This window comes from Leptopilina heterotoma, unplaced genomic scaffold (genome assembly GCF_015476425.1).
Source record: "Leptopilina heterotoma isolate Lh14 unplaced genomic scaffold, ASM1547642v1 Lhet_192, whole genome shotgun sequence".
Lineage (NCBI taxonomy): Eukaryota > Metazoa > Arthropoda > Insecta > Hymenoptera > Figitidae > Leptopilina > Leptopilina heterotoma.
The window spans coordinates 62,154-89,683 of record NW_025110911.1 but is presented as its reverse complement, the minus strand read 5'-3'; the positions used below and the strand labels follow the sequence as shown (position 1 = coordinate 89,683).

Below are 27,530 nucleotides of genomic sequence, written 5' to 3'. Positions count from 1 at the left end.
ATTTTTAAGAATAATTGCATTTTTCGTGAAATTTATTTAAAATTAGAATTAAAAGTAATTGAAATCCTACGAAGAGTTTTATTATCGTTATGAAAATAATTGAATTTTTGCAACGAATTTTATTATTAAATTTGTAAAAATTAATTGAATTTCTGAGAAAAATTTTATTATTTAAAAAAATAAAATTGAATTCCAGGAAAGAATTTTATGAAAATCTTTTTAAATAATTGAATCTTCCTGTGAAAATTTTATTATATTTATGAATATAATTGATTGTTTGCAAAGAATTTTATAAACATTTTTTTTAAATAATTGAATATTGTTTTCAATTTTTTTTTACTAAAAAACTTATTGTACTTATTGAAAATAATTGAATTTCGAAAAAGTTTTGAAAATAATTGAACGGTTTGAAAGAATTTTATTAAAATTTTTGAGAATAATTTTATCATTTTGAATTATACTATCAGTTTTGACTAATTTTTAGTAGTTTTCTACTAAGTACTACTAAAAAAATTACTAATTCGTTAGTAAGTCGTTTTACTTATTATTTCAAACTAGTAAGCAGACTTACTACATGAATTAGTAGTTTTCTGATAGTAAAAATTTATTAAATTATAATAATTAATTTAATAAAAATTTAGTAGGTATATAAATAAATCAGTAGAAAACTACTAAAAATTAGTCAAAACTGTTACTAATTCAACTGGTAATCGAATCCACATAATTTTATTAGTAGAAAACTACTAATTCAGATTAAGAGAGTAGAAAAAAAAGTAGGTAGTTTTTAGTGACAGAAATTTAAAAAAAGTATCAAAATAGTAACAAATCGCAAAAAAAGTACTAAATAGTAGATTTTAGCAAATGAGTACAAAAATCATCTACTAAAACCTACTATAACCTACCATTTACTACTTTTTTTACGATTTTCTACTGTTTTTCTACTTTTTTTTGTATATTTTATAAATCATACCCTTTTCGTTTATTAAAATATTAATCATACCCGCAATCGCAAATATAATTATCATCCTTATCTTTTTTCTCACGTGCACTCTCAAGGTCACGAAGCGATGTTATCATTCGGTACGCCGGATTTCCGGCGTAGAAGGGAAGATTTTCTCTCGGTTTTTTTTTTATTCTTTTTTTTTTTTTAATTCTTTTCCCCAAGAGGAGAGACACTCAAAGCAAGGTCAAATTGTTCCTCGTTCGAGAGGAGGGCAAGGATCACCTTGACCGTGAAAGAAACTGTCAGGATCGTTGATTGGCGGGGGTCCTCAACGACCTCCGACGCCGACATATAAGTCCCAGTACCGACTCCCACCTTGCTTCAAACAGATCAAGCTCCTCTGACAACGTACTTACTGATTTTACTTTACTTTTACATTTACAACAATATATACACACATATATAACATATATATACAATTCTTACTCTCTCGCCTACCTTCAGAGCGATCTTTTACCCACCCCTTCTTCTTATTCGAGAATTGTAAGCAGCGCGGTAATTCGAACATTTTACAAGACTACCGCGCTAGTTGTTGGCCGACTTGTCCGGCGAACGGAAACAGCCGTCTCGCAAAAAACACCTTTTTTTCCTGAGGAAGAAGACTGCGTTTTAACGCGCAAATTAACGAAATGAAATTCGTAAGTGAATTTTTTCTACAAAAAAAAAAAATTATAAAATTTGTGAACGCGAGTGTTTTTTTTTCTCTCTCGACCAATATAGTGTGTTTTTTTTGGAAAAAATTTTCTTCATTATATTCATGTAATTGACGACATTTTTTTTTTCTGTTTTACGAATTCATTTTTTCATTTGTTTTCCAAAATGAAGTTTAGTGCTATTATTTTTTTCATTTTCCGGAATTTGTACATTTGAGGTATTGTATGTGGATTAATGTTATTCTCATCCTCTCGGTAAGCTATCGTTATCATCATCAAAATGAAATTTTTCCTAAGTCATCAATCAAATTTTTTTTAATTCTCTAAATTTTAATTTGTATTTTAATAATTTTGCTGATATTCAGCAACTGAAAATTTCCACTAATAATTTCCACTGAAATTTCAGTCATGTTTCACTATTAATTGATTATTAATTAAAATAATTAATTATATAATTAATTAAAACTCTAAAATTAAATTATCGCAATTAATAGTGAAGTTGTAATTAATTATAATTAATATTACAACTATTAACTAATTAAATCAGTTATTAATTGTAAATTTAATTAATTATTTATTATTAAAATGCAAAAAAGCTATTTGATATTTTTATTTTTTAATTGTAATGGCAGAATTTCTAGCGACAATTTAATTTAATTTAATTTGTTATGAACATTAAATTTTAAATTAATTTAATTAACTATTTGTTACTAAAATAAAAAAGCAAATTGATTTTTTGTTTTTAATTGTAATGGCAGAATTTCTATCGACAATTTAATTTAATTTAATTTAATTAGATACTAAGACTAAATTTTAAATTAACTTAATAAACTATTTGTTATTAAAATGAAAACGCACATTGATTTTTCGTTTTTAATTCTAATGGTGGAATTTCTCGCTACAAAAATATAACTTTCACAAAGCAGCTATAAATAAATATTAATTAATTATTAATTTAATTTATTTATAGCACTTTTTTCATGTCTTTCAACTTTGAACGTCCATCGGGAACAATCCTTACATTAATTAATTATTAAGTAATTAATTAATTAATTCTTAATAATGTTATTAATATTACTAATTATTTTATTATTAATTATTATTAGAAACAGTTTTTTAGTGAAATATCACTGAATTTCTCTGGAAATTATTACTGAATTACTTTAGTTGCAATTACAAGTATTTTGATTATAATTATTCTTTATTTTAAATAATTAATAATATCTAATTATAATAACTACATAATAACTACAATTATTAGTTAGATTTATAATTAAAAATTATTATTATTAATTTTTAACCACTGTGAGATTTTAAATAAATAATTCTACATTGAAAAAAAAACTTATTTGATTCAATTAACCAATTACTTGTCTATTATCAAATAAATATTTACTTGAATCAACTAATTTTTATTTAAATCAATTAAATGTTATTTGCTTCAAATAAAAATTATTTGATTCAAGTAAATATTTATTTGAATCAAGTAAATATTTATTTGAAACAAGTAAACATTTATTTGAATCAAGTAAATATTTATTTGAATCAAGTAAATATTCATTTAAATCAAATAATGTTTTTTCAGCGCATAATTAAAATATTGTATTCAATTAAAATATTTTAAATACAATTATAATTTTAATTGTAATTTATAAATTTATCATATTTTACATAATTATAATTTATAATTGCATTTTACATAATCAAAATATAATTATAATTTACAATTACATTTATACATTAAAAATTAATTTAAATAATTAATTTAAATATAAGTACGCACATTTATAATCAGATTCTAAAATTCTCGTCCACATTTGCAAGATGATAATAATCGTTTTCATTGTGAAAATAAATTTCACTTTTCGAACAAGGGTTGTTTGTGGATATATATATATATATATATGTATATATAGAGCAACGATTGTAAATTCCACCATAAACCATAACAATGCATCTTGAGGTGTTTAATGCACTTTACAACCAAAGATAACACTCGAAACTCTGTTATCCTACTTGTGAATTCCACGAACGTTCGCATAACAATTTTATTTAATTATACCTACAACCGTGTAAATTTAATGACACCCCAAGTAGGTGTATACTCGGCAAGTTAAAAATTAAAATTTAAAATGCGAAGAAAAAGAAATAATTAAAAAAAAAATAATATTCAAAAGATAAAAGTCATATCAAAGAATTTCCCATTAATGATCAATTGCGAAAATTTCATAAATTCATAATTCTTATTAATTATAACATATATTCATGTATGCATTTAAAAAAAAAAACATGATTATTGTTCACTGAAAGTGATTTCATTGCTAATTACATTTTTTTTCTAATTACCTCGTGGTTTGATTGTAATTAAGACATCGTTTTAAATGCAATTAACAATAGAGATGTCGAATTGTCTTTAAATATAATTATTAAGGTTTAATTCGTCTTTTCTATTGTTACTATTTATGTTTAATTTTTATTGTACAATAATATTGTGAATCGATAAATATAATTATTTTTCTAATTTTTTTCCCACAATATCAATAAATATAAATTATTTTTCTCATTTTTTTGTACAATAATTCAGAATCGATAAATATTAAAAAAACAAAACGATAATAAAAATGATAATAATAAACAAACGATAATAACAAATAAATGGTAACAATTAATTCGTTTTTTCAATAATTATTAGTTTGATAATAAAAATATCAATTATATTACTATTATTATTAATAATATTGTTAATTAATAGGAATTAAAAATTAAAATACTAATAATAACAATATTATTAACAATACTCATAGTAATTAATACTAAAACAACGATAATAACAAATAATTATAAATTGCACAAAAAATAATGTCAATTCGTTATTATGATCGTCAATCAAAACAATTATATACTTTTTAATTGCTAATAATAATGCTACTCGAGAGGAATCGTTAGAAAATCTTTATTAATATAATAAATGCGGAAGGAAATGGAAATTACTTGGAAAAAAAATTGTAAGAATTTATACAATAATCATAACAATAAAAAATCACCAAATTAATTAACAAAGCTATAAAAAATAAATTAACATTTTTTTCACTCAATTCTATACTCAATATCGTTTGAAAACTATAATATTTGAATTTTTCTTCTCTAAACTTTTTCACCGAAAAAAAATTGATTACGAAATTTTATTTAGTGTTTTCAACAATTTGTCATTTAATTAAAAAGAAAAATATTTTTCTACAATAATTACTTTCATTATTTTTTATTATTATTTAAATTATTAATTATATCTACCTACTAATTTTAAAAATTAATAATAATGTTATTTATTCTAAGTACAAAATTTTCGTTTTTCATCGCATTTTCTCTAAATATTGTAAAAAATATTTTTATAAAATTCAATAACTATTTTTTTTCATTATTCAAAATATACAAAGAAAATTATTGTTTAAACGCAAATGAAAATTTATTTCCTTCTGATAAAAAAATTTTTTTCTTTCCCCTAGTGTAGAATAATGAGAAGAAATGGTATTTACAGTTATCTAATTACTGCTAATTAACTAAACTTTTTTTTTTAATAAAAAAGTTATTAATATTATAAAATTAATCATTCTGAAAATAGTAATAATATTATTAACATTATTATTATTATTATTATTATTTTATTATTATTTTTATTATTAATTATATTTATAATACTTTTAAATGATTGGATTTAAACAATTATTTGAATATGTTTGAAAAATAAATAATCAATAAAAAAGATACTTAACCCGTTTATTTGTTAAATAAATAAGTAAATGATAAATAATAAAAATAAAAAATATAAAAATCTGTCGTACAAATATAATTTTCTCTCAAAGAAAAAATCGAACCGATCTTAAGAAAACTAAACAAACACTAAAATGGAAAAAACATTTTCTTTAAATTCGATATTCATTAAAAATTCAACTTCTACTTTTTTCAGAAGTCTTTTCATTACTTAATCACAGGAATGAGCTTTATTGTCGTTAAATTGACATAATGTAAAATATGAGTGCATTGCCATACGCTAACAAGTTGACAAGAGGGGGGGAGGGGTGGTTATTTAAATAATACATATATTATATATATATATATATATATATATATACAATATACTTGATCACTGTTTATATATACACCTCACTTTGAACTGTCCATTACTGCTTACTCAACATAAACCTCATTCGATTCACTGGTCCTGAGGCGTTAGGCGCTCATAAAATGAAAGATTTTATGATGTTAAAATAGAATTTATAACTTTATTACACTAGACGCCTTAATTATTATGTTTTACACTCTTGGATAAAAAGCATAAATTGCATTTTGATGTACATTTAATTTCTAGATCCGCTATATACTAAACGAAGAGAAAAAAAAATTAAAATAAATAAAAACACGTGACATTTTTATTTTAACGTAATCACAAAACGTTCAATGTACATACATTATACTTAAAGAAATTATGTATATAGATTTCGCAAAAAAAAGAGAGAAGTATGTATTTAAAAAGTTTTTTCTTTCTCTCTCTCTTAATACATAAAAATGGAGAATTTATTATGATATATTTTTATTTTTGAAATTTTTGCTATAAAAAAACTGTTATACACAGAAAATTTAAAAAATAATAAAAAATGTGTAGAGTTAGAAAATGATTTATCTTGAGAAAAATTTTTTTTTTATTCTGTAACAATTTTAAAGATTTTAAAGAAACATTTTAGAAAATTCTAATTTTAATTGGAATTTGATTTTTAAGACACTTAATTTTCAAAAAATTTTATTGGCAAAGAATTTTAGTGGAACTTTATTGATTTTTTTTTTATTTTTATTGATTTTGTTTTTAAAGAATTTTATTTACAAAGAATTTTAATTTTAAAGAATTTTATTTTTAAAGAATTTTACTTTCAAAGAATTTTAATTTTAAAGAATTTAAATTTTAAAGAATTTTTTCTTTTTTAAAATTTGATCGTTAATATTTGTTTATAAAATATTCTATTAAAAATGAAAATACCTACATTTGAAAAAACTTTCTTAATTTTCGTACAAAAAAAAAATTGTACTTTCTTATAAACTGTACAGTTTGTAGAAAATTAGTAATTTGTAATTTTCAATTATTAAATTGATAAAGTATTCTTTATATATTTCATTATTGCAAACAAACAATTAAGAATGAAAATTAAATCATACAGAAAAGTTTTCTACTAAATAAAACCATGGCAATAAAATTTACTGCATATTAACAGGGAACAGTGATTTTTCTAGGTAATAATAGAAAAATAAGGGAATTTCAATTTTTTAAAATGTGCTTTTAGTTTAGCAAAGAGTATTTTTCAAATTAATTATAAAATAATTGTATCATAGCGAATTATGAATTATTACGCATAACGAAAAAAATGAATGACAATTTAAATAAGACTACATCGGTTATAAATTTTTGAAAAGAATTTTTGCTAAAATGTATTTACCGATATTTTTTTCAATATTTAATTATCAATTTCATAAAAATACTGCGGAACTGATATTTTCGTTAAATAAACGAATCAGAATTTCCTAATCATTTTCATATTTATTATATCAAAATAATTTTGATAATTAAATTTTACTTATAATATATAATTATATGTATATATTTCAATGTATATTTACTTACGAAATAAACTCGATAGGAAAAATGTTGTTTAACTCACCTGAAACAAAAAGAAAGGAAAATACTTAACATTTGAATTATTACCAAAAAATAAAAAATAAAAACAAATAATAATTTTTATAAAATAATTCAATTAAATTACTTCTATTAATCAATATTAAATAATAATTCATAAAACTATTGACATTTATAAGTTATAAATTTTCAACTATAATTATAAAACTATTCATAATTAAAATTATAATAATTTATAAATTTATTTATTACAATTATTATTATTTTATTTTATTATTATTTTTCTTGTAATTTAAATGTAATAAAATTTTAAAAAGGGTATTTTAATTTTTAAAAACGGTATTCTATTTAAAAAAAGAATATTTTTCAAATTAAATAAATTCTCATTATGTTACAGTTTATGCAGTTCATTTGAAATATTTTTTACTTTCTCTCTTAATTGCAGCTTTTTTAAATTGCTCTTTTTTGTTCTATTTTTCTTTGATAATTATTTATATTTTTTATCCTCTTCTGTGATTTGCAATTTTTCTAAATTTTTTATTCAAAATTCATACTATTTTTATTTACAAATTCCATTAATTTAATTATATAACTGAATTAAATTTCAGTGAAAATTATAGTAAAATTTACTTCGAACTTGGTAAAATTCCCTCTAAAAATAGTAAAATTTACTATATCAAAAATTGTTATTTTCAAAATAACTTTTATTAGATACAAACAAAAATTTATTCAAACCAAATATAATTCATTTGAGTTAAATAAAAGTATATTTGTCTCAGTGTCAACTATAGGTTATTTAATTGTTTTAAATAAACATTTTTTTCATTTATAAAATTTTTATTTATAAATTATTTTATTTATTTGTACGAAATAATGTTTTATCAAATAAAATTCATTTGAACTAAATTTTGAAAATTAAATCTATGAAAAAATAATAATAAATAATAAAATAAAATAGATAATAATAAAATTGTATTTAAGCCATATAAAATTTATTTGAAACAAATAAAAAGTCTAGTTGGTTCTGAGTCAAATATATATTTTTTTTCTGGGAGTATTTCCAAAGAAAATTTCTTTATAACAATTAAAAAAGTTTATTTTAGAAGTAGTAGTAAAATTTATTTTGTAAATAATATTTAATAACAAATTGTATCATTAAAAAAAGAATTTAAAAAGTTTTTTTACAATACAATTATTGCATATTAGGTTTATTAATAATTATAGTCAAATAGTAAAATAAAAACTATGATAATAATAGTAATAAATAAGAATAAATAATAAATAATCGTAACAAATAAGAATAAATAATAAATAATCGTAATAAATAATTATAACAATAATTGAATTAAAAAAAAATTGAAAAAATGGAAGAAAAAAAATAGACTAATAACAATTACGAAAATAAATAAAAAATAACAAAAGAAAGATAAATAAAAACATGAAAGTCCAATTATCAGCAACTAATATACAGGAATCAAAAGGGGGTCATAAAATTGTAACAATTGCAGAAACTGATTGCAAATCTTAACTATATTCTAAACATTATTAATATTTTCAACAAAGTGTTTAGTTTCTCATTTAACACTTGATCAGCCTTTTAATTGATATTATAAATTAGGAATAAATCACGAAGGCGGATTTTAATTATCTCAAAGGAAAATTTTCTCAAGACAAATCGAATAATTTGTATTTTATATATAGAGAAAACGCACGAGCGTTATACATTTATATATACGTGTCAGATATCACTCCAAGATCGCGTAAATATAATCAACTTCAAATACCTATACCATTGGAATAAATTGCTTAGTTTCGTTTCTATATCTAGGCATTTCTCCACGTGTGCATATAATATGTAACGATCAGTTTACCATTATCACACACATACTCGTCCCGCAGGTTTCAAACTTGAATGTATGTACTTATATCGAATATATAAGTCGAAGGTGTTTCAATATAGTGAACGGGGTTGTATGTACATATAATATATACGCGTTTATGCTTGGGGGAAAACTAATGGCTTTCAAAAGACAATCAAATGAATCAGAGCGTATTTTATAACATGTGCTCGCCAAAGTCTTAAAACATTTCTCGTTTTATTCACATACGAGAAGAGTCATTTTCGAAAGTATATATACATTCACACGTATACGCCCGTGCAGAAATCGCCACTTTTGTTCCCGATTACCGCCCTGGCCCCGGTCGGGTTTTCATGATCTGGCCCCGACTTCGTGGCCCCGACCAGGACCAGGCCGGGCTTGCCCAAGGATCTACAAACAGCGCACAATGGGATTTTTTTTAAAATTTACTTTTCAAAACTGTCTACAGCCTACAATTTTTAACCAGTTTCAGTATTCTTTATTTTAAATTAAAGGCGAATAAATTCTTAAGACATCCCTCAAGGCCAATTTTTTAGTTCTTAATTGTTTATAATTTTTATTTTCAATCAAAGTTAACAAATTAATACAATTTTTCAAAAAAGGAGGCTTATTTTCTTATTCCGTTGCTGCATATGATCTGAATCAGTTCAAATTAATACAATATGACCACCGAGATCTCTGACCACCACATCACAATCAATAAAATAGAAATCAATTTATATCAATTGTTATAAACAATATTAATTAACAAATAGTTAACTTTGATTTCTCTCCACTAAAAAATGTTTTTTTTTTCACCTTTTCTTTTTAATTTAAGTTCATTTAAAGAATATTTGTCCTTTTTGATTATTAAATAAGTTATTTAAATTGTTATAAACAATATTAAATAACAAATAATTATGTAACTTATGTTCCTGTCCACAAAAAAAATTTTTTTTCACGTCTACTTTTTAATTTAAGTTAATTTTAAAAATATGTGTCCTTTTTGTTTAAAAAATAACTTATTTAAATTGTTACAAATAATATTAATTAACAAATAGTTCATTTTTGTTCCTTTCCACAAAAAATTTTTTTTTCACGTTTACTTTTTTATTTAGATAATGTTAAAAGACCACGGATATATAATATTAAATATTTAAATATAAGTTATATTATAAGCAAAAATTTAAATGAACCTAAGTAAAAAAGAAAATTTGTAACAAAAATTTTTTGTTGGACAGGATCATAAGTTAACTATTTGTTAATTAATATTGTTTATAACAATTTAAATAAGTTATTTTTTAATCATAAAGGAAAAATATTATACAAATAAACTAAAATTAAAAAGAAAATGTGAAAAAAAATTTTTTTATTGGAGAGGAATCAAAGTTAACTATTTGTTAATTAATGTTGTTTATAATAATTGAAATATATTACTTTATGGATTTTTAATTGTCTGCTGGTAATATTGGATTAATTTGAACTGATTTAGAGCATGTGCAGTAACGGAATAAGAAAATAAACGTCCGTTTTTAAAAAATTGTGTTAATTTGTTAACTTTGATTGAAATTTGAAAATAAAAATTTTAAACAATTAAAAACTCAAAAATTGGCATCGAGGGATGTCTTAAGAATTTATTCTCCTTTAATTTAAAACAATAGGACAAACGCACCAATTGTCGAGGGTGAACCATTTGTCGATGTTATCATGAAGATAACCAAAAATATTGCCTAAAATGTTTAATTTATTTGTGGTTATAATATTAACATATTATTTTTGACATTTACAACTCTTAAAAACTCTTATTTATTTTTCACCCTTAAATTGAAATTCCATGTTTAAGGCAAAAAAATAAATTACTATTAATTAATAATTTTTAGTATTATTGTGAATTATTAATAATAAAAAATTTTTTATTATTTTAAAAAATAGTTAAATTATAAATAATAGAGAATAAATAATTAAATTAATAATTTTTACCATATTTTTATGATAAACATATTAATTTATATATATATATATATATATATATATATATATATATATATAACATACATTTTTAATAATTTTTCTATAAATAAATATGATACAGTCAATTTATTATGATAACACTGTATATAACGGTCCCATGATTCAAAAGGAAGTTTAAGCGAGGTCGCTTCCAAGCTTGCGTGGCTATGCGGTATGTCTATTCGACTTGCGTCCTCGAGGTCTAGGGTTCGATCCCCCGTGCGTGCGATATTTTTCCGTCTTAGTTTTAAGTGTTTTGTGTATAATTCTTAATAATGTTACATAAAGTATAGGTTTAAATAATTATTAACAATAATAATAATAATAAATTAGGCATTAATTTAAATAAGGATAGTCTGTCTAAATTAATGAAAGAAAATAAGAAAAATATTTTTTTTAAAACTTAGTTCAATAAAAGCAATTGTAATAATTATTTACATTTTTAATGACACTCATAAAATTTTATTTACTACAAAAATATTAATAATAATTATTAATATTGAAGTAAATACTCCCCATGCTTTAATAATCAAATAACGAGCTTTAATATAATAAAATGCAGTCAGTATTAGATTTCTACCTAGGTAGCGAAAAGATCGGGGGAAATTCCATGGCCCCGACAGGGCGGCCAGATCGGGCAAAGTGCCATGGCCCCGGTCGGTTTTAGTGTTTCAACCAGGCCGGGGCCAGGTCGGGTTGTCAGATCGGGGCCCGGTTTGTCCCGATCTGGCCCCGACCTGGCCCCGGTCAAAATTTCTGCACGGGCGCAATCACACACGAGAGAGATAATATAACAAATGCTAACGTGTCTACTTAATTGTATAAAAACATCTATTCAACATTTTAGGGGTATTGTGCGCTCGATTTCGATTGCTACTTATTATATACACGTTTTCTCGACAATTTATAGTTGCGATAATTTGTGTGAAAACAAGGAAATTAATCAATTGAATCGATCGAATGCCTTATTTGAATAATTAGTATTTGTCGCTTTTAATTCGGATTAATTACTTCTTTCGATAATTATTCATTTACCAAAAAAATAATTAACAAAATCAATTATAAAAATAAATAAATAATAATAACAATAGTATTTAATTATTTAATTTATTTAATTATTATTTAATTACTTATTAATTATTATTATTATATTATATTTATTACCTACTAATATTATTGTTTATTATTATTTTTATTTATTATTATTATTATTATTATTAAATATTAATTCAATATTTTTGGAAGCCATAAAATTATATAAATAAAAGATGTTTTGATTCTTCTGTTTGGCCTAATGGCTGAAGCCATTAGGCCAAACAGAAGAATCAAAATATCTTTTATTTATATTATTAAATATTGTTAAAAAAATATTTTTAATATTGATAATAATATAATAATAATATATTACAATTGATATAAATATTAAAATTATTTTTTATTTATTCGTTTATACACAAAATAATTATTAGCATTTAATAATTATGCCAATCGTAATCAATGTTAATATTATTAACAATAGTACTAAGAGTAATTGACACTACTAATAATATTACTAATAATAAATAATACTTCTAGTACTTAATGCTAATAATATTATTGTCTTTAATAATAATTTCTTTGCACAAAAAGTAGAATTTAAAGACTTTTTAATATCCACAGTAGTAAAAGTCAGCTTGGTCAGACGGCGTGGATGAAAAGTTTTTGAATATGCACTGCAAGTGGTAAAGGTCAATTTTGGTCAGACGCGGAGCTTAATGAAACACAATGATCCATAACTACTTCAGAACAAATTAAATTGTACCTTGAGGTTAATTTTTTATATTTTTAATATTTACTACAACCAAATTTTTATTTATTTACTCATTTACTTATTTATTAAACCAAAAAATTATTTCAATTGAACTAAATACTGCATTGAAATAAATTCCCAATTAAAAAAAAAAAAATCATTGCGAATAAAAAGTGTATTGTATTAATTATTAGTAATTATATTGAATTTTGTTAATTTTTTTTATTCAAGAAATTATTAAATCAAGCTTTTAAAAATATTTATTTATTTATTAAATAAATATTTATTTATTTATTTTAAATATTTTAAAATATTTAAAAATAATTCTTAAAAGTAAGAAAAAAAATTCTTTAAAATACAAAATTTATTTCAATTAAATTTAACAAAATTACAAGTTAAATGCAAATTTAATTTAATCATTTCGAATAATTTACGGGAATTTAACTGTCTTCAAAAAATTTTTATTTCTAATTTTTCAAAAGACTAATTTTTTTCTTAATTGCTAAATTAAATTATTCAAAACTTAAATAATTTTTGTTCAATCAATATTTAATTACGTATTTAATATTCCACAGGAATAAAAATTATAAATACATTCAATGTAAAACCAATTTTTGAATTTAACTATTTCTAAGAATTATAACTGTAATTTTTTCGAAATTCAATCATTTTTTTGGAATTTTAAAATAAAATTATTCAAAATTTTAATAATTTTCTAGGAAAATAACAAATTTTTTATCAATTAAATATTTAAATATTATGACAGTTTTCCAACAATAAAAATTTTTACACATTTCTTCTTTTAGAAAGTTTAACGAGAATTTCATTATTTTTTAAAATTGAATTCATATAAAGAATTCTATCAACATTTTTAAAAATAATCGAATTATTTTGATGAATTTTAATTTTTAATAAAATTTTTAACAATAATTGCATTTTTTGTGGAATTTCAAATAAAAGTGTATTAAAAATAATAATTGAAATCCTGCGAAGAATTTTATTATTTTTGAAAATAATTGAATTCTTGCGACGAATTTTATTAGAATGTTTTTAAATAATTTTATTATTTGTGAAAATAATTCAATTCTTTAAAAGAATTTTAATATAAAATTGTTATCAATAATTGAATTTTTTGAAGAATTTTGTTGAAAATTGTATTAAAATTAATTGAAATCCAGCAAAGAATTTGATTATTTATGAAAATAATTGAATTCCTAGGGAAAATTTTAACATTTTTGAAAATAATTCAATTCTTTCAAAGAATGTTAATAAAATTTTTTATGAATAATTGCATTTTTAAAAGAATTTATTTAAAATTGTACCTATTAAAATTAATTAAAATACTGCAAAGAATTCCATTGTCATTAATAATTGCATTTCCAGAAGAATTTATTTAAGACTGTATTAAAATTAATAGAAATCCTCTAAAGAATGTTATTATTTATAAAAATAATTGAATTTATCCGAAGAATGTTATTAAATTTTTTTTTCAAATAATCGAATCCTCTTGTGAAATTTTAATAAAATAGTACCTAGATATTAAAAATAATTGAATTTGAGCGAAAAATATCATTAATTTGCGAAAATAGTTGAATTCTTGCGAAAAAATTTTCTTAAAATTCTTCAAAATAATTGAATCGTTTCAAAGAATATAGTAATAATTACATGATTACTATACTGCTTTTCATATAAAAATACCAAATATATTCAGAAAAAAGTAAAAATTCCAAAAAATAATTATTTAAATATTAAATTGATAAAAGAAAATTATTTTTTTAATCTCAATAAACAATGATTGTTATCAGAGTATTTTTTTTTACATTCTATATATACTTGTATATACAATCACAAGAGTGAATTATACACTTAACGAGTACATGTAACGAGAATGAGTAAGACTACTCCCCGCACAAGTCACGGCGATTCATTCATAAGATCAGTGAGATCGTGGCCCACGGCGAGACAAGTCCAAGTTCGGCCTTGCCCCAGGCTTGGTCGGTGGGATACAATTCAATCTTTACTCATTCATCTCAACTTTTTTGCCGTAATCAATCACAATTAGTTAAACGCTTCCAAATTAACTACCGTTTCATATAATACAAGTGTATAAAAAAACTAACCATGTACAGTTCATTAATTAACTGCTGATAAATATATACCTAATCGAGTGCAGAATATATTTTTTTGTCGAAAATGTTTTTTTTAATCGATTTCCATTTATTTTTTTTATCTGTTATCAATCAAATATTTACTTGAATCAAATAAATTTTATTTCAGTCAAATAAATAATAGACAAGCAATCGGTTATTTTATTAACTAAATTAACTAAATTTTTTTTCAAAGAAAATTTTTACTATTTACAGTTACTGCAATTTGTATTTGTAAAAAATCTACAATTGTTGCAATCTATAGTTGTTAGAATCTATAAATGCAACAATAATTCATTGTTATAATAAACAATAAACAAATAATAATAATAAACAAATAAACATTGTTGTAACAATGAACAATTGATTCAACCCATAGTTGTTACAATTTTATAAAAATCCATTGTTACAATAAATATTTGTTCCAATAAATATTTGTGACAACAACAAATTGTAACAATGAATATTTGTGACAATATATTTAATTGTTACAAAAAATCATTGTTACAATAAAGGTTTGTGACAATAATTCATTCTTACAATGAATATTTGTGACAATAATTAATTGTTACAATGAATATTTAGGACCATAATTAATTCTTACAAATAATCATTGTTACAATAATTAATTGTTACAATAAATAGTTGTTATATTAAAGGTTTGTGACAATAATTTATTCTTACAATGAATATTTGTGACAATAGTTAATTGTTACAAAAAATCATTGTGATAATAAATAGTTGTTACAATAAAGGTTTCTGACAATAATTTATTCTTACAATGAATATTTGTGACAATAATTAATTGTTACAATGAATATTTGGGACGATAATTAATTGTTACAATGAATATTTGGGACGATAATTAATTGTTACAAATAATCATTGTTACAATAAATAGTTGTTGTTACAATAATTATTTTGTGCCAATAACTAATTGTTACAATGAATATTTGGGACAATAATTAATTTTTACAATGAATGTTTCTGACAATAATTAATTGTTACAATAAATAGTCGTTAAAGAAAATAATTCTAACGACCCACGCAGTTGTTACAATAAATTTCTCTAATAAACCCTAGAATTAATTTTTAACAAAAAATATCAACTTAGAAAGCAAAAGGAATTTGAAAAAAGAATATTTTTCCTCAAATTGAAATGAAAAAGGAAAAATTTTTGACACGTTATAAATTATTAAATAGAAAATAGTTAGCAGATAACAAATTAGTATAATTACTATAATAGTGAAAGATATTTTAGATATGTAATTTTATTTATGTAAAATAATATGGGGACAGATAATAATATATATAAATATTTTTCTTTATATATATATATATATATATATATATATATATATATTTATTTATTTATTTATATACACATATAATATTTGTGTATACATTCCTATAAAAAATATATGTTCGAACATTAATATTACGTGTATAAAATTTACACACATGTAATAATAATGTACAAGGATAAAATAATATCCTAAAAATAATAATTCATACTTGTAATGGGTCATACGCATACTAATGTGACAAACCTCGTGATCAAAATCCGGACTGATTAAGCAATTCGAACGAGAAGTAATCCAGTTCAGTTGCTACACATTTATAGACACGTGGCGACGAATAGCTGTTCTCGCGATTACGAGAATTATTATCTCGATACATTACATCTTTTTAGTGATAAAGTGGTTTTCGATTGCGTTTCATGTATTAGTTTATCTCTCTTTTTATTTTTTCACCCTCTCTCTCTTTCTCTCTCTCTCTTTTTCTCTTTTTCTCTTTTTCACAATTCCAACCCCCCAGTTTTGAGCTGCTTACGTATGGAAAGGAGGCTCGCCCGTGTTTTTCTATATCATATATATCTCTATATATTTATATTTCTTATATCAACTTTCTTATGCAATTTTCATATCGAAAATTTATTTTACCGCATGTTTCGAATGATCATTTAGAAATTATGTAATTATTTTTTGAAATTGGTTCAGTCTGATGACTTTCTCGCGCCTTCTCATTTATTTTTTTTCTCTTTATCAATATATTGTCTTTTTTATTCTATTGTTTTTTTATTTTGTTTTTTTTATTGTGTTTGTCTTTTACTTTGTTTCTTTATTGTATTTTTTTTATTATATTTTTTTAATATATTTTTTTATTATATTTTTTTTATTGCATTGTTTTTTTACTTTACTTTTTTTTCATTCTTTTGTATTTTTACTTCATTTTTTTTCATTCTTTTGTATTTTTACTTCATTTTTTTTTCATTCTTTAGTATTTTTACTTCATTTTTTTTAAATTTCTCGAAACACGTATTAAATAAATATACCAGAAAAAAAAATTGTATCTCAAATTTTTTATTTCCCAAGTGAAAAATTAAATTGTTTATAATGCAATAATCATTTTTGAAATAATTATTTTGGAAACTTTCTATTAATAAATAATCGAAATATTTCACTTGGGAGACAAAAGTTTGTCACTTGATACCAAAAAAAAGAAAAAAAAAACAGTCATTGATATTAATTTTCTCCACATAATGCCTATTTGAACCTTTTTCTATGCACATTATCTCGCTTTAGTATAATAACCTGTAATTTACAAATTTTCCTCACATTTAACGATAATTCGTTTGGCGTTACTTAAATACGTGAATAACTCGCGATAGGTAAACTCATGAACATTCTCTATAAGAGCGTTTAAAGATCTCTGTATGATATTTACATCTGTATTTACATAGATACGAGTAGAACGGTGAGTAGTTCCGAGCGCGTGATTTCGATCAAAGAAAATTCCACGCACGATTATTGAAAAAAAAAAATAAATAAATCGATATCTGAATAAATAAATAATAAATATACAATCGACAGTGTATTCGCATTATATACAGTATGAGAATATTTTTTCAATTTTATAAAAATGAAGTAATATTTTCATAAAATAAAAAAAATTCTCTTCATGTACTTTCAATTAAAGAAAGAAACATCCATAACAGTGATCTAATACATTCTTGGAAATTTATTACTCTAAAATGTTTATTAAAATGTTTTAATTAAATCTGTATAAATGGAAAAAAATTTCTCAATCATTACATTATAATTTGCAATATAAAAAATATCGAGAATTTACAACTGCATTGAGAGAAAAAAGTCCCAAATTATATTTTAATTCTAACAAAAATATTCCTTATTTAAATTCTAAGCTTGTAAATAAATTTTATTTATTTTATTTAATTCAATGAAATGTTATTCAATACAATTGAATTTAATTCAATTCAAATAAAAGTATCATTTAATTCAATTCGATTCAATTCAAATTAATTTCTGTTTGTGCATTTCGAAAAAAAACAATATTTAACAATTAAAATTTTCTAATCTCATTAATATTAAATATAATGAGGCCAAAGTCAAGAATAAAGAAAAAATATCATACATTTCCTTGTCCTAGTAAATAAAATAATTCTAAAAAGATATAATTGCCTTCCCATTTGTTACACGAGTATTTAACCTTAGATTATGGTCATTTACTTCATTTGGCCATAGACTTTCCAAGGAGCATCGCCTTTCTCTTTTTTCCTCGATCGAAATACAAGAAACATTAATTGAGGATTTGATCCTCGAGGGACAATAAATGTCTCATATAGGAGGTATTATAGTGTTCAATGGAAATTCCGCGCGCGCGAGATATTGATCTTGAGAAAACTTCGATATACTCTTTTATCGATATCGTTTGTTAAATGGCTTCAATGTATTTTTTTCTCTTAATTTTCTATAGTGCTTTTTTTTTCTTTTTTCAAACACGACGCGACGTTAATGGAACTCGTGATGCCATGAATTTCACGCTCTGATGACGTTCACATATTACTTATCTTATTTTCAATCTGATCATTTTTTTTAAATTTATACTCATCGCTCTTGACAATGATTGGTTAAGAATTTATTTTTATTTTTAATTGTGTATTTAAATCTTTATATGTATTTATATTAAAATTTTTATATGTATTTATATCTAAATTTTTTATATATTTACTTATAGTTTTTTCTTTTGCAAGTCCGTTTAGACATTTAAATAAATTTTTCTTATTTGTTGCAAAAAAAAAATAAACTTTTATAGAAATTTGCTTCATTAGACGAGTGAGAGAACAATTAAAGTAGAAAGTGAAATGTAAAATTCGTAAATAGTAAAAAATAATAATCTAAAAATAGAATTTCTTATTGGTGGAATTCCTTCTTCCTGATAGTTTAGGAATTTTAATCTTTCTTCCTCGGCGTTTATTAATTTACAACTTCCAACAATTATACTTATTAATGTTCATACAATTATCGTATCAAATATTCGGAAATTGTGATTTTTTTTCGCAATTTTGAAATACTTAGAAAACAGTAAGACATTAATCGAACTCTCTAAATTTGAATTAGTATAAATGTTTAATAATAAACTAGTAGAAATTACTATTTATTAGTAATTTTTGCTGATTCAAAAGCAAAAAGTCAGTCACGAATTCAAATTAGTAAATATTTTCAGTTTTTTACTAATTCAAATATAGGAAGAAAGAAATTTGAAAGAAATTTGAAATTAGAAAATTTTTTTCAGTATATTTTGAAAACTAAATTTATAAAGCAATAAAATAATTAAAGAGGAATAAATTTTTCATAATAATAACTAAATATTTTTTTTTTAATTGAGAAGGAATAAATTAAAATTAAATTACACCGGAAAAAATATTTTCAACTGGAACACCTACAAGTTTCACTATATTATCGAAATTTTCACTTCTTTTAATAATAAAAAATATATTTGATTCAAATAAATGATTGGTTGACTATATTGTTCATTTGTATCTATTATCAATTAGTTATTTGTATATCAAATAATTTTTATTGTTGTCAATCACATGATATTAAAGTTAAAATTTCAAATATTTAAATAGATTGTATTAAATAAAATTTATTTGATTTAAATAAAAATTATTTGATTCAAGTAAATATTTATTTGAACAATGAAGAAGTAATTAGTTACTTGAACCAAATAACTATTGTCCACTGAATTAATACTTTCCCTATTTTGGAGAAACTTACGTGAAAATTTTTTTTCATTGCAGAAATAATGATTAAATTAAACAATTTTGATAGATTTAAAAATTAAATTGATAAAATTTGAAAATAAAATCAGCAAATTTCAAATGATCCAAAAATTCTGAACATTCAAATGAACAACATTTTTTGTGAATTATTTATTTATTAACATCATTTATAATATTTTGTTAAAAATTACTAACTATTATAAAAAGCAAAGACAAAATTATATATTTATAATCTTTAGAATTTATTTTTTTTAATATGTGAGGCAATATTGTTCCAAAAAAATTTTAATTTAAAAAAGAAATAAATAAATTTCAAAAACATAATTTTAAAAATTACATTATGTATTTTTGATTCTTAAATTCTTAAGATGAATTTTATCAAAAAATTGGAAATTTTAAAATAATTGAATTTCTTGGAAGAGTTTTATCAAAAAATTTTGAAAACAATTGAATTCATTCGAGAAATTTTATTAAAATTATATTGAAAATAATTGAATTCTCGCGAAAAATTTTATTACTTATGAAAATAATAAATTGAATTATAATTTTAATTAAAAATTACGAAAGTTAATGAATTTTATAAAGAATTTCTTTCAAGTTTTTAAATTATCGTGTTTGTAAAAAATTATAATTAAACATTTGATTATTGAATTTTATTAAAATTCTTTTAAATAATATAATGCATTCTAGAAATTTGAATGAAATATTTAAAACAATTGAATTCTTTCGAAGAATTTCATTAATTTTTTTAAAATAATAATCGATTTTGTTAATAATTATAGTTAATAGTTTTATTATTAAATTTTAGCAAAATTATTGGTGGAAAATTAAATTCTTTTGAATAATTGCATGGAATTTTTGAAAAAAAAAATAGAAAAACTATTCTTTTTCTTTTTAATTTTAATTTTAATTGAAAAATTTGAAAATCAGTGAATTTTCGAATTAATTTCTATCAACCTTTTTAAAATAATCGTGCTTGTCATTAATTGTAATTAAAAAATTGATGTTTGAATTTTATCAAAGTTTTTTTTGAAGTTATTGAATTTCAAGAAATTTTATAAAAATTAAAAATAATTGAATTTTTATAGAAAAATTTTATCAAAACTTTTGAGAATAATTTAATTCTTTAGTAAAATTTTATTATAATTTTTTTGAAAATAATTGAATTCCTGACGAAGAATTGTATTATTCATAAAAGTAATTGAATTCTTCCGAAGAATTTTATTATTTATGAAAATAATTGAATTTGGAGAAGAATTTTATTTGAAATTTTTGAAAGTAATAAACAATAATAAATCAAGTACTTAATAAGTGAATTTTTTAAATGTTGAGTCTGAAATTATTCAAAATTTGAAGATATTTGAAAATAAAAAATTTTGTAATTTGAATAATAGTAATTATTATCAATCATTTTTTGATCTTAATTTATTTAGGGGCTGTCCATAAATTACATAAGACATTTTTTTTGAAGAAATTTGACCCCCCCCCCTCTCCCCCCTCGTAAGATATTTTACATAGACATTAACGCCATTTTTTCTATTGTTCGTAAGAAATTGCTGACGTAATTTATGGACTTTATGTTGAAAAACTAAAATAAATTTCAATAAATAGATTGTAAACAAACAAAATAAACTTCACTACTTTCACAAATCTTCAAAATTAGTAATTTTCTTTAATTAAAAAAAATAGATTTTCAATAAATTCAATTTACATGTCAAATTAAAAACAAACGTTTTCCCCTTTGTCTCTTTCAATTATATTTTATCTCGTTTTCTTAAAAATAAGACAATCTGTGCATAACATGTTCCATTCGGGCAACTATATACCTTTAGTTCAGAGATCTCGAGAAACACGAAGAAAATAAAACTAACAACGTTATTCGAAAGCAGCAAATTATACCCATCGTTAAAAGACCCGCGGAGTCGAACACAACTAATGCATATAATACACATACAATATATATCTATATAGGAAACGAGTTCTCACAATTTTTCGTTTACTGACCGATTCTTTTGACGAAGTTACCGAACCGTGACATATGAGAGAGATATATTTAACCAAATCAAAAGTCTCTTCCGCTTGAATGGTTTATATCAATTATCAGTCGTTATTTATTTTACACAAAACGCCTTCAATTTAAATTTTTCCGATAAAAGAAAAAAAAGCAGGGTAAAAAATTGTTTAATAGGGGCTAATGTAATCGTTGCCCTAAAAATATATAAAACACCTATTTGTAATTCATATTCATGAATTTATTGAAAGTAGTTTAAAATAAATTTGTCCTTGTTATTAATTATTGTAAACACACGCACTCGACATTATTTTATATGAATATTTGCAAGTTTCGGTAATAGGTTACAAGTATTCAACTATATATATAATTTTCCTTTTTAATTATTATATAAACTATATGCCGAAAAACAAATTAATCGATTTTAAATTCAACTTTCTCGATCTTTTACAACATTTCCTTTCAATATATTGATATTCATATATTTGTAATTGAAATTTTTTTCTTATTTTAAAAAAATCGATAAAATATGCAAATTTATTCTTAAATATGTGACATTTGAGTATTTGACTATCGTTACTAAAAAAAAAATCTGTTTTATTTTTATCGTAATTAAAACTGTTTCTTTACGAAAATATTTCCCAAGCGAATTTCTTTACTTATTCTCTATATGTTTATTATTTTTATATTTATATATTTTTATATATTTTTTATGTATATTATTATTATTATTATTATTATTATTATTATTATTATTATTATTGTTATTATTATTATTATTATTATTGTTATTATTATTATTATTATTATTATTATTATTATTATTATTATTATTATTATTTTTATATGAATATATTCTTTACTATAACTATATATATTCAATACAAAATATATAGAGTCTACTCTACTTTGAAATATATATAATTAAAGCATAATCATTAAGACAGTTACATGTTGAGAAATTTTCATCATCAATTAATTTTATTGCAAGAAGGAAAGTTTTCTGTGTGTTTCTAATTTTTTTTTTTTTCTTGCTAGTCCGATGATTATTAATAATACAAGAAACGTATCTATCAACTATGCAGATAGTAAAAATAGATATTTTTTTCACCTAGATCTTGGATGAAAGATTAAGTCCGATTTCCGACAGGGAACGTACCATGTTAAATCAAACACACGATACAGTAAACTTTCACTAGATAATTCTCTGAAATTTTTAGTTGTTATCATTTGAAAATAAGAGGCGTCTGCTTTCCATTCTCACACTATATACGTTTTGATCAAATTTTGATAAGATTTACAACTCTTCTTAATGGATATGGTAGTGATAGAAAATTGTATTATTTCCTCGAGCACTATATATATATATATATATGATTGAAAATCGCGAGAGCGAACATTCGAGGAAAAATAGAGGAATAAACAAATAAAATAGCTAAATAAATTTATGAATAGATAACTAAGTCAATAAATAAATTAAAAAATAAATGAATAAATTAAAAAATAAATTGCTAAATAATAAACTATATAAATATATAAACAAATAAATAACCAAATAATAAACTAAATAAATAAATATATATGCAAATAAATAAACAAACGAGTAAATAAGTAAAAAAATAAATGAATAAATAAATGTATGAATTAATAAAGTTCAAAAGAGAAATGATAAATTATTTTTAGTCCACAAATAAATAACTAAATAAATCTATAAATAAATAAAATTTGTAAATAAATAAACAAATAAATAACTAAATAAATAAAATAAATAATTATATAAATTGATTGATATGTATTCAATAAATAATTGAAATAATAAATTTAAGTAAATAAATAAATTGACAAATAAATTAATAAATAATTAAATAAATAAGTAAATATATATAAACAAATAAATTACTAAATAATAAACTAAATAGAGGCCTCAATAAATATGTAAGCAAATAAATAAACAAATGAGTAAATAAATAAAAAAATAGAATAAATAAATGTAACGAATTAATAAAGTCCAAAGAAAATTTACAAACGGAAATTAACAGTGAAAATAAACCAGAGTGAAATGATAAATTATTTTTAGTCCACAAATACAGTTACAAGAATAAAAAATAATAAGTCAATTGTAATAATTTTAGTTTCAATACGGGTGGTGAGAAATTGATAACAACTTCTTATTCCACTTTATCTATTTGATGCACCAACCCGTGTAGAAATCACCATGCTATGCCTAAAATGATTATTGGCCCTAGCTTGGACCTAACTTGGCAACCCCTTTTTATATATCCTAGGCTGGTCCTAACTTGGTACTAGCTAGGAGATCCAGTTATGACTTAGAAAAATTTTTAGGAAAATAAAGTGTCAAAATTGATACATGAAAAACATGTAAAAATTGATAAATATTCTCAATTAATATTTATAAAATTAATTGATAATCATATTTGTTTAAACAATTTATTGTTTGACATAAATCAGAAAATTATACAAATACTATAAAATAAAGTTAATTTATTAATTTATTAATTCAGCAATTGTTTAAACAAATAATTGTTATTTACTAACTTTTTACACAATCAACCTAGAAACTAGCAGTTTTTTCTAATTTTGCAATAAGTAAATACTCAGATTAGTTAATTGCAAAACTTTAAAAGACTACAAGTGTCTAGATGCTTTATTGTCTTAAGAATTAATAAATAACCACAATTTTTTGTTTAAATAAATGCTGAATTGTTAAAATTATAAATTATCTTCATATTTCACTACTCAAGTGTAATAATCGCAAAGTTAGATAAAAAACTGCAAATTTTTAAGTAATTTGTTACAAAAGTTAATAAAACAGCAAAATTTATTTATTTATTTAAACAGATACAGACTGCAATATAATTATCATTAGTAAAATATATTTCTAATTTCGTTCGCTGATTTTAAGTTTCGTTTAAGTTGGTGCTAAACACTAAGAGATATTGCAATTCGAATGTGGGCTGACCCACCCAGGTCCAACCCAGGACCTACCTGGGCTTCCTAGTTTCATTAGCAAAAATTTCTAAGTCCAAGTCTAAAAAATTTTTTGCAACAAAAAATTAATGCTTAAAATGATTTAGAATAATGAAAAACGTGTTTTTAACATAAATTTTTTTGACATTTTTTTAAAAAGTGGATCACCCGCTTAATTAATTAGGAAAAATTTCCAAGTCCAAAAGACGAATATTTTTTTTAGACCAAGAAATTAATGTTGAAAATGATTGAGAACAATGAAAAACCTGTTTTTAACGAAAATGTACAGATATTTTTTTTCTTGATATAATATAAAAATATTAATTTTTGAATTTTTATATTTGGATATTATTTTATTATTATTGTTGTTGTTAAACTATTTTTTTATTTATTATCGTGTATTAGTGTCAATAATTACTATATTGAATCATCAAAAGCAAGTTCACAAGTCACTGACAATAAAAATTTTGATCTCAACTAGTTTCATTAGCATAGTGGTTAGGGCGTTAGTCTCGTAGTCCGTAGGTTGTAGGTTCGATTCCCGCGTGCGTTAGATTTTATTTACTTCTTAGGTTTGCGTTTATTCCGATTTTTCTGCGTTGTTTTCGTATAAGTAAGCAATTTAATGATTATATATACTGTAAAATAATTTAATTAACAAGTTTCTAATTTTTTTTATAATTTTTAATGTATATATTAGAGGAATATATATTAATCTCTACATATACTAACATTATTTATGAATTCGCTTTTGGTCATCACTTAATTAAAAAAAATTATAATTAATTAAAACTAATACTTATTATTAATAATTTAGGTTATTTCTTTAACAAATATTATTAACTAATTAAAATTATAATGAAATAGAAAATACTGTCTGAGATGGTCCTTTCTAGGTCCTAAAATGGACCCATAAACTGGTCCTAACTAGGCTCCCAAGTTAGGACCAGACTAGAATCGCATCACCACCCATTGTTGGTCCAACCTACACTGCCAACCTAGGACCAAGCTATTAACAGGGCAAAATAGGTAGGACCTGGCTAGGACCAATTTTCATTTTCCACACGGGAACCACCATATTTTTATTATAAAAATTATTTAAAAAATTCTGTCATCGATTATTTTTGTCCAAGTATTTATTTGTAGATTCTAGTATTTTTATTTTTAATTTTCAATTTTATTACTAAAATAAATATAATTTGTTATTTTCCATATTGTATGCAGATTTTTAATTCTAATTTTCTACATACCTAGAAAAAGTATAGATTTGTCTTGTAATTTATTTATTTGTTTAAGAAAAATGTTATTCCATTTAAATAAAAATTTTATTTGTGTCAAGAAAAACATTATTTGTGAAAAATAAATTTTATACTTCAAACAAATAAATTAGTGTCCTAATAGTAAATATGAACTATTTTTACTAATAGTGTATTTTAGCTATTTTTACAGTTAGTATAATTTAACTATTTTTAATATTTTTACTGTCAGAAAGTTTTCAATATTTTTGATATCAGTAAATGTTAACTATTAATATTTTGACTATCAGTAATTTTTAAATATTTTTACTGTTAGCAAATATTAACTATTTTCACTATCAGGAAGTTAAAAATATTTCTACCATCAGTGAATTTGAACTATTCTTACTATCAGGAAATTAAAAATATTTTTACTAACAGTAAATTTTAGCTATTTTCATTATCAGAAAGTTGTAAATATTTCAAATAAGAGTAAATTTCAACTAATCTTACTATCAGGAAGTTGTAAATATTATGAATAAGTCATTTTTAAATATTTTTACTATTAGCAAATATTAACTACTTTTATTATCAGGGAGTTAAAAATATTTCTACTATCAGTGAATTTTAACTATTCTTATTATCAAGAAGTTAAAAGTATTTTGACTATCAGTAAATTTCGACTAAACTTACTGTCAGGTTGTAAATATTGTTGTAAATATTTTTACTGTCAGTAAATTTTAATTATACTTTTACTGTCAGAAAATATTCACTATTTTTACTATTACTCTCTAAATCTGAATTAGCGAAATTTCACTAATTTCCCAGCGATAAGTATATCACTGATTCAATTAGCGTATATACGCTGTTAATTAGTGAAATTTCACTGATTAATTAGCGTATATACGCTAATTGAATCAGTGATATACTTATCGCTGGGAAATTAGTGGAATTTCGCTAATTCAGATTTAGAGAGTAGTAAATTTTAACTAATTCGTAAGCGAAAATTCAGCCACTAATTTAAATAATTCAATTTTTTTCTCCTAATTTAGATTTAGTGTAAAAAAAG

At 21.9% G+C, this 27,530-nt stretch overlaps 1 protein-coding gene across 2 annotated transcripts in view; it reads left to right on the top strand.

Moving 5' to 3' along the window:
* The first annotated feature begins 1,305 nt into the window (after positions 1-1,305).
* LOC122500952 overlaps positions 1,306-27,530 on the top strand; it is a 66,839-nt gene continuing 40,614 nt past the window's right edge. For both annotated transcript variants that reach the window (XM_043610130.1, XM_043610129.1), the window contains exon 1: positions 1,306-1,641. In XM_043610130.1, coding sequence (XP_043466065.1) covers positions 1,633-1,641 — 9 coding nt within the window. In that variant the 5' untranslated portion in view covers positions 1,306-1,632. The remainder of the gene's footprint in view (positions 1,642-27,530) is intronic.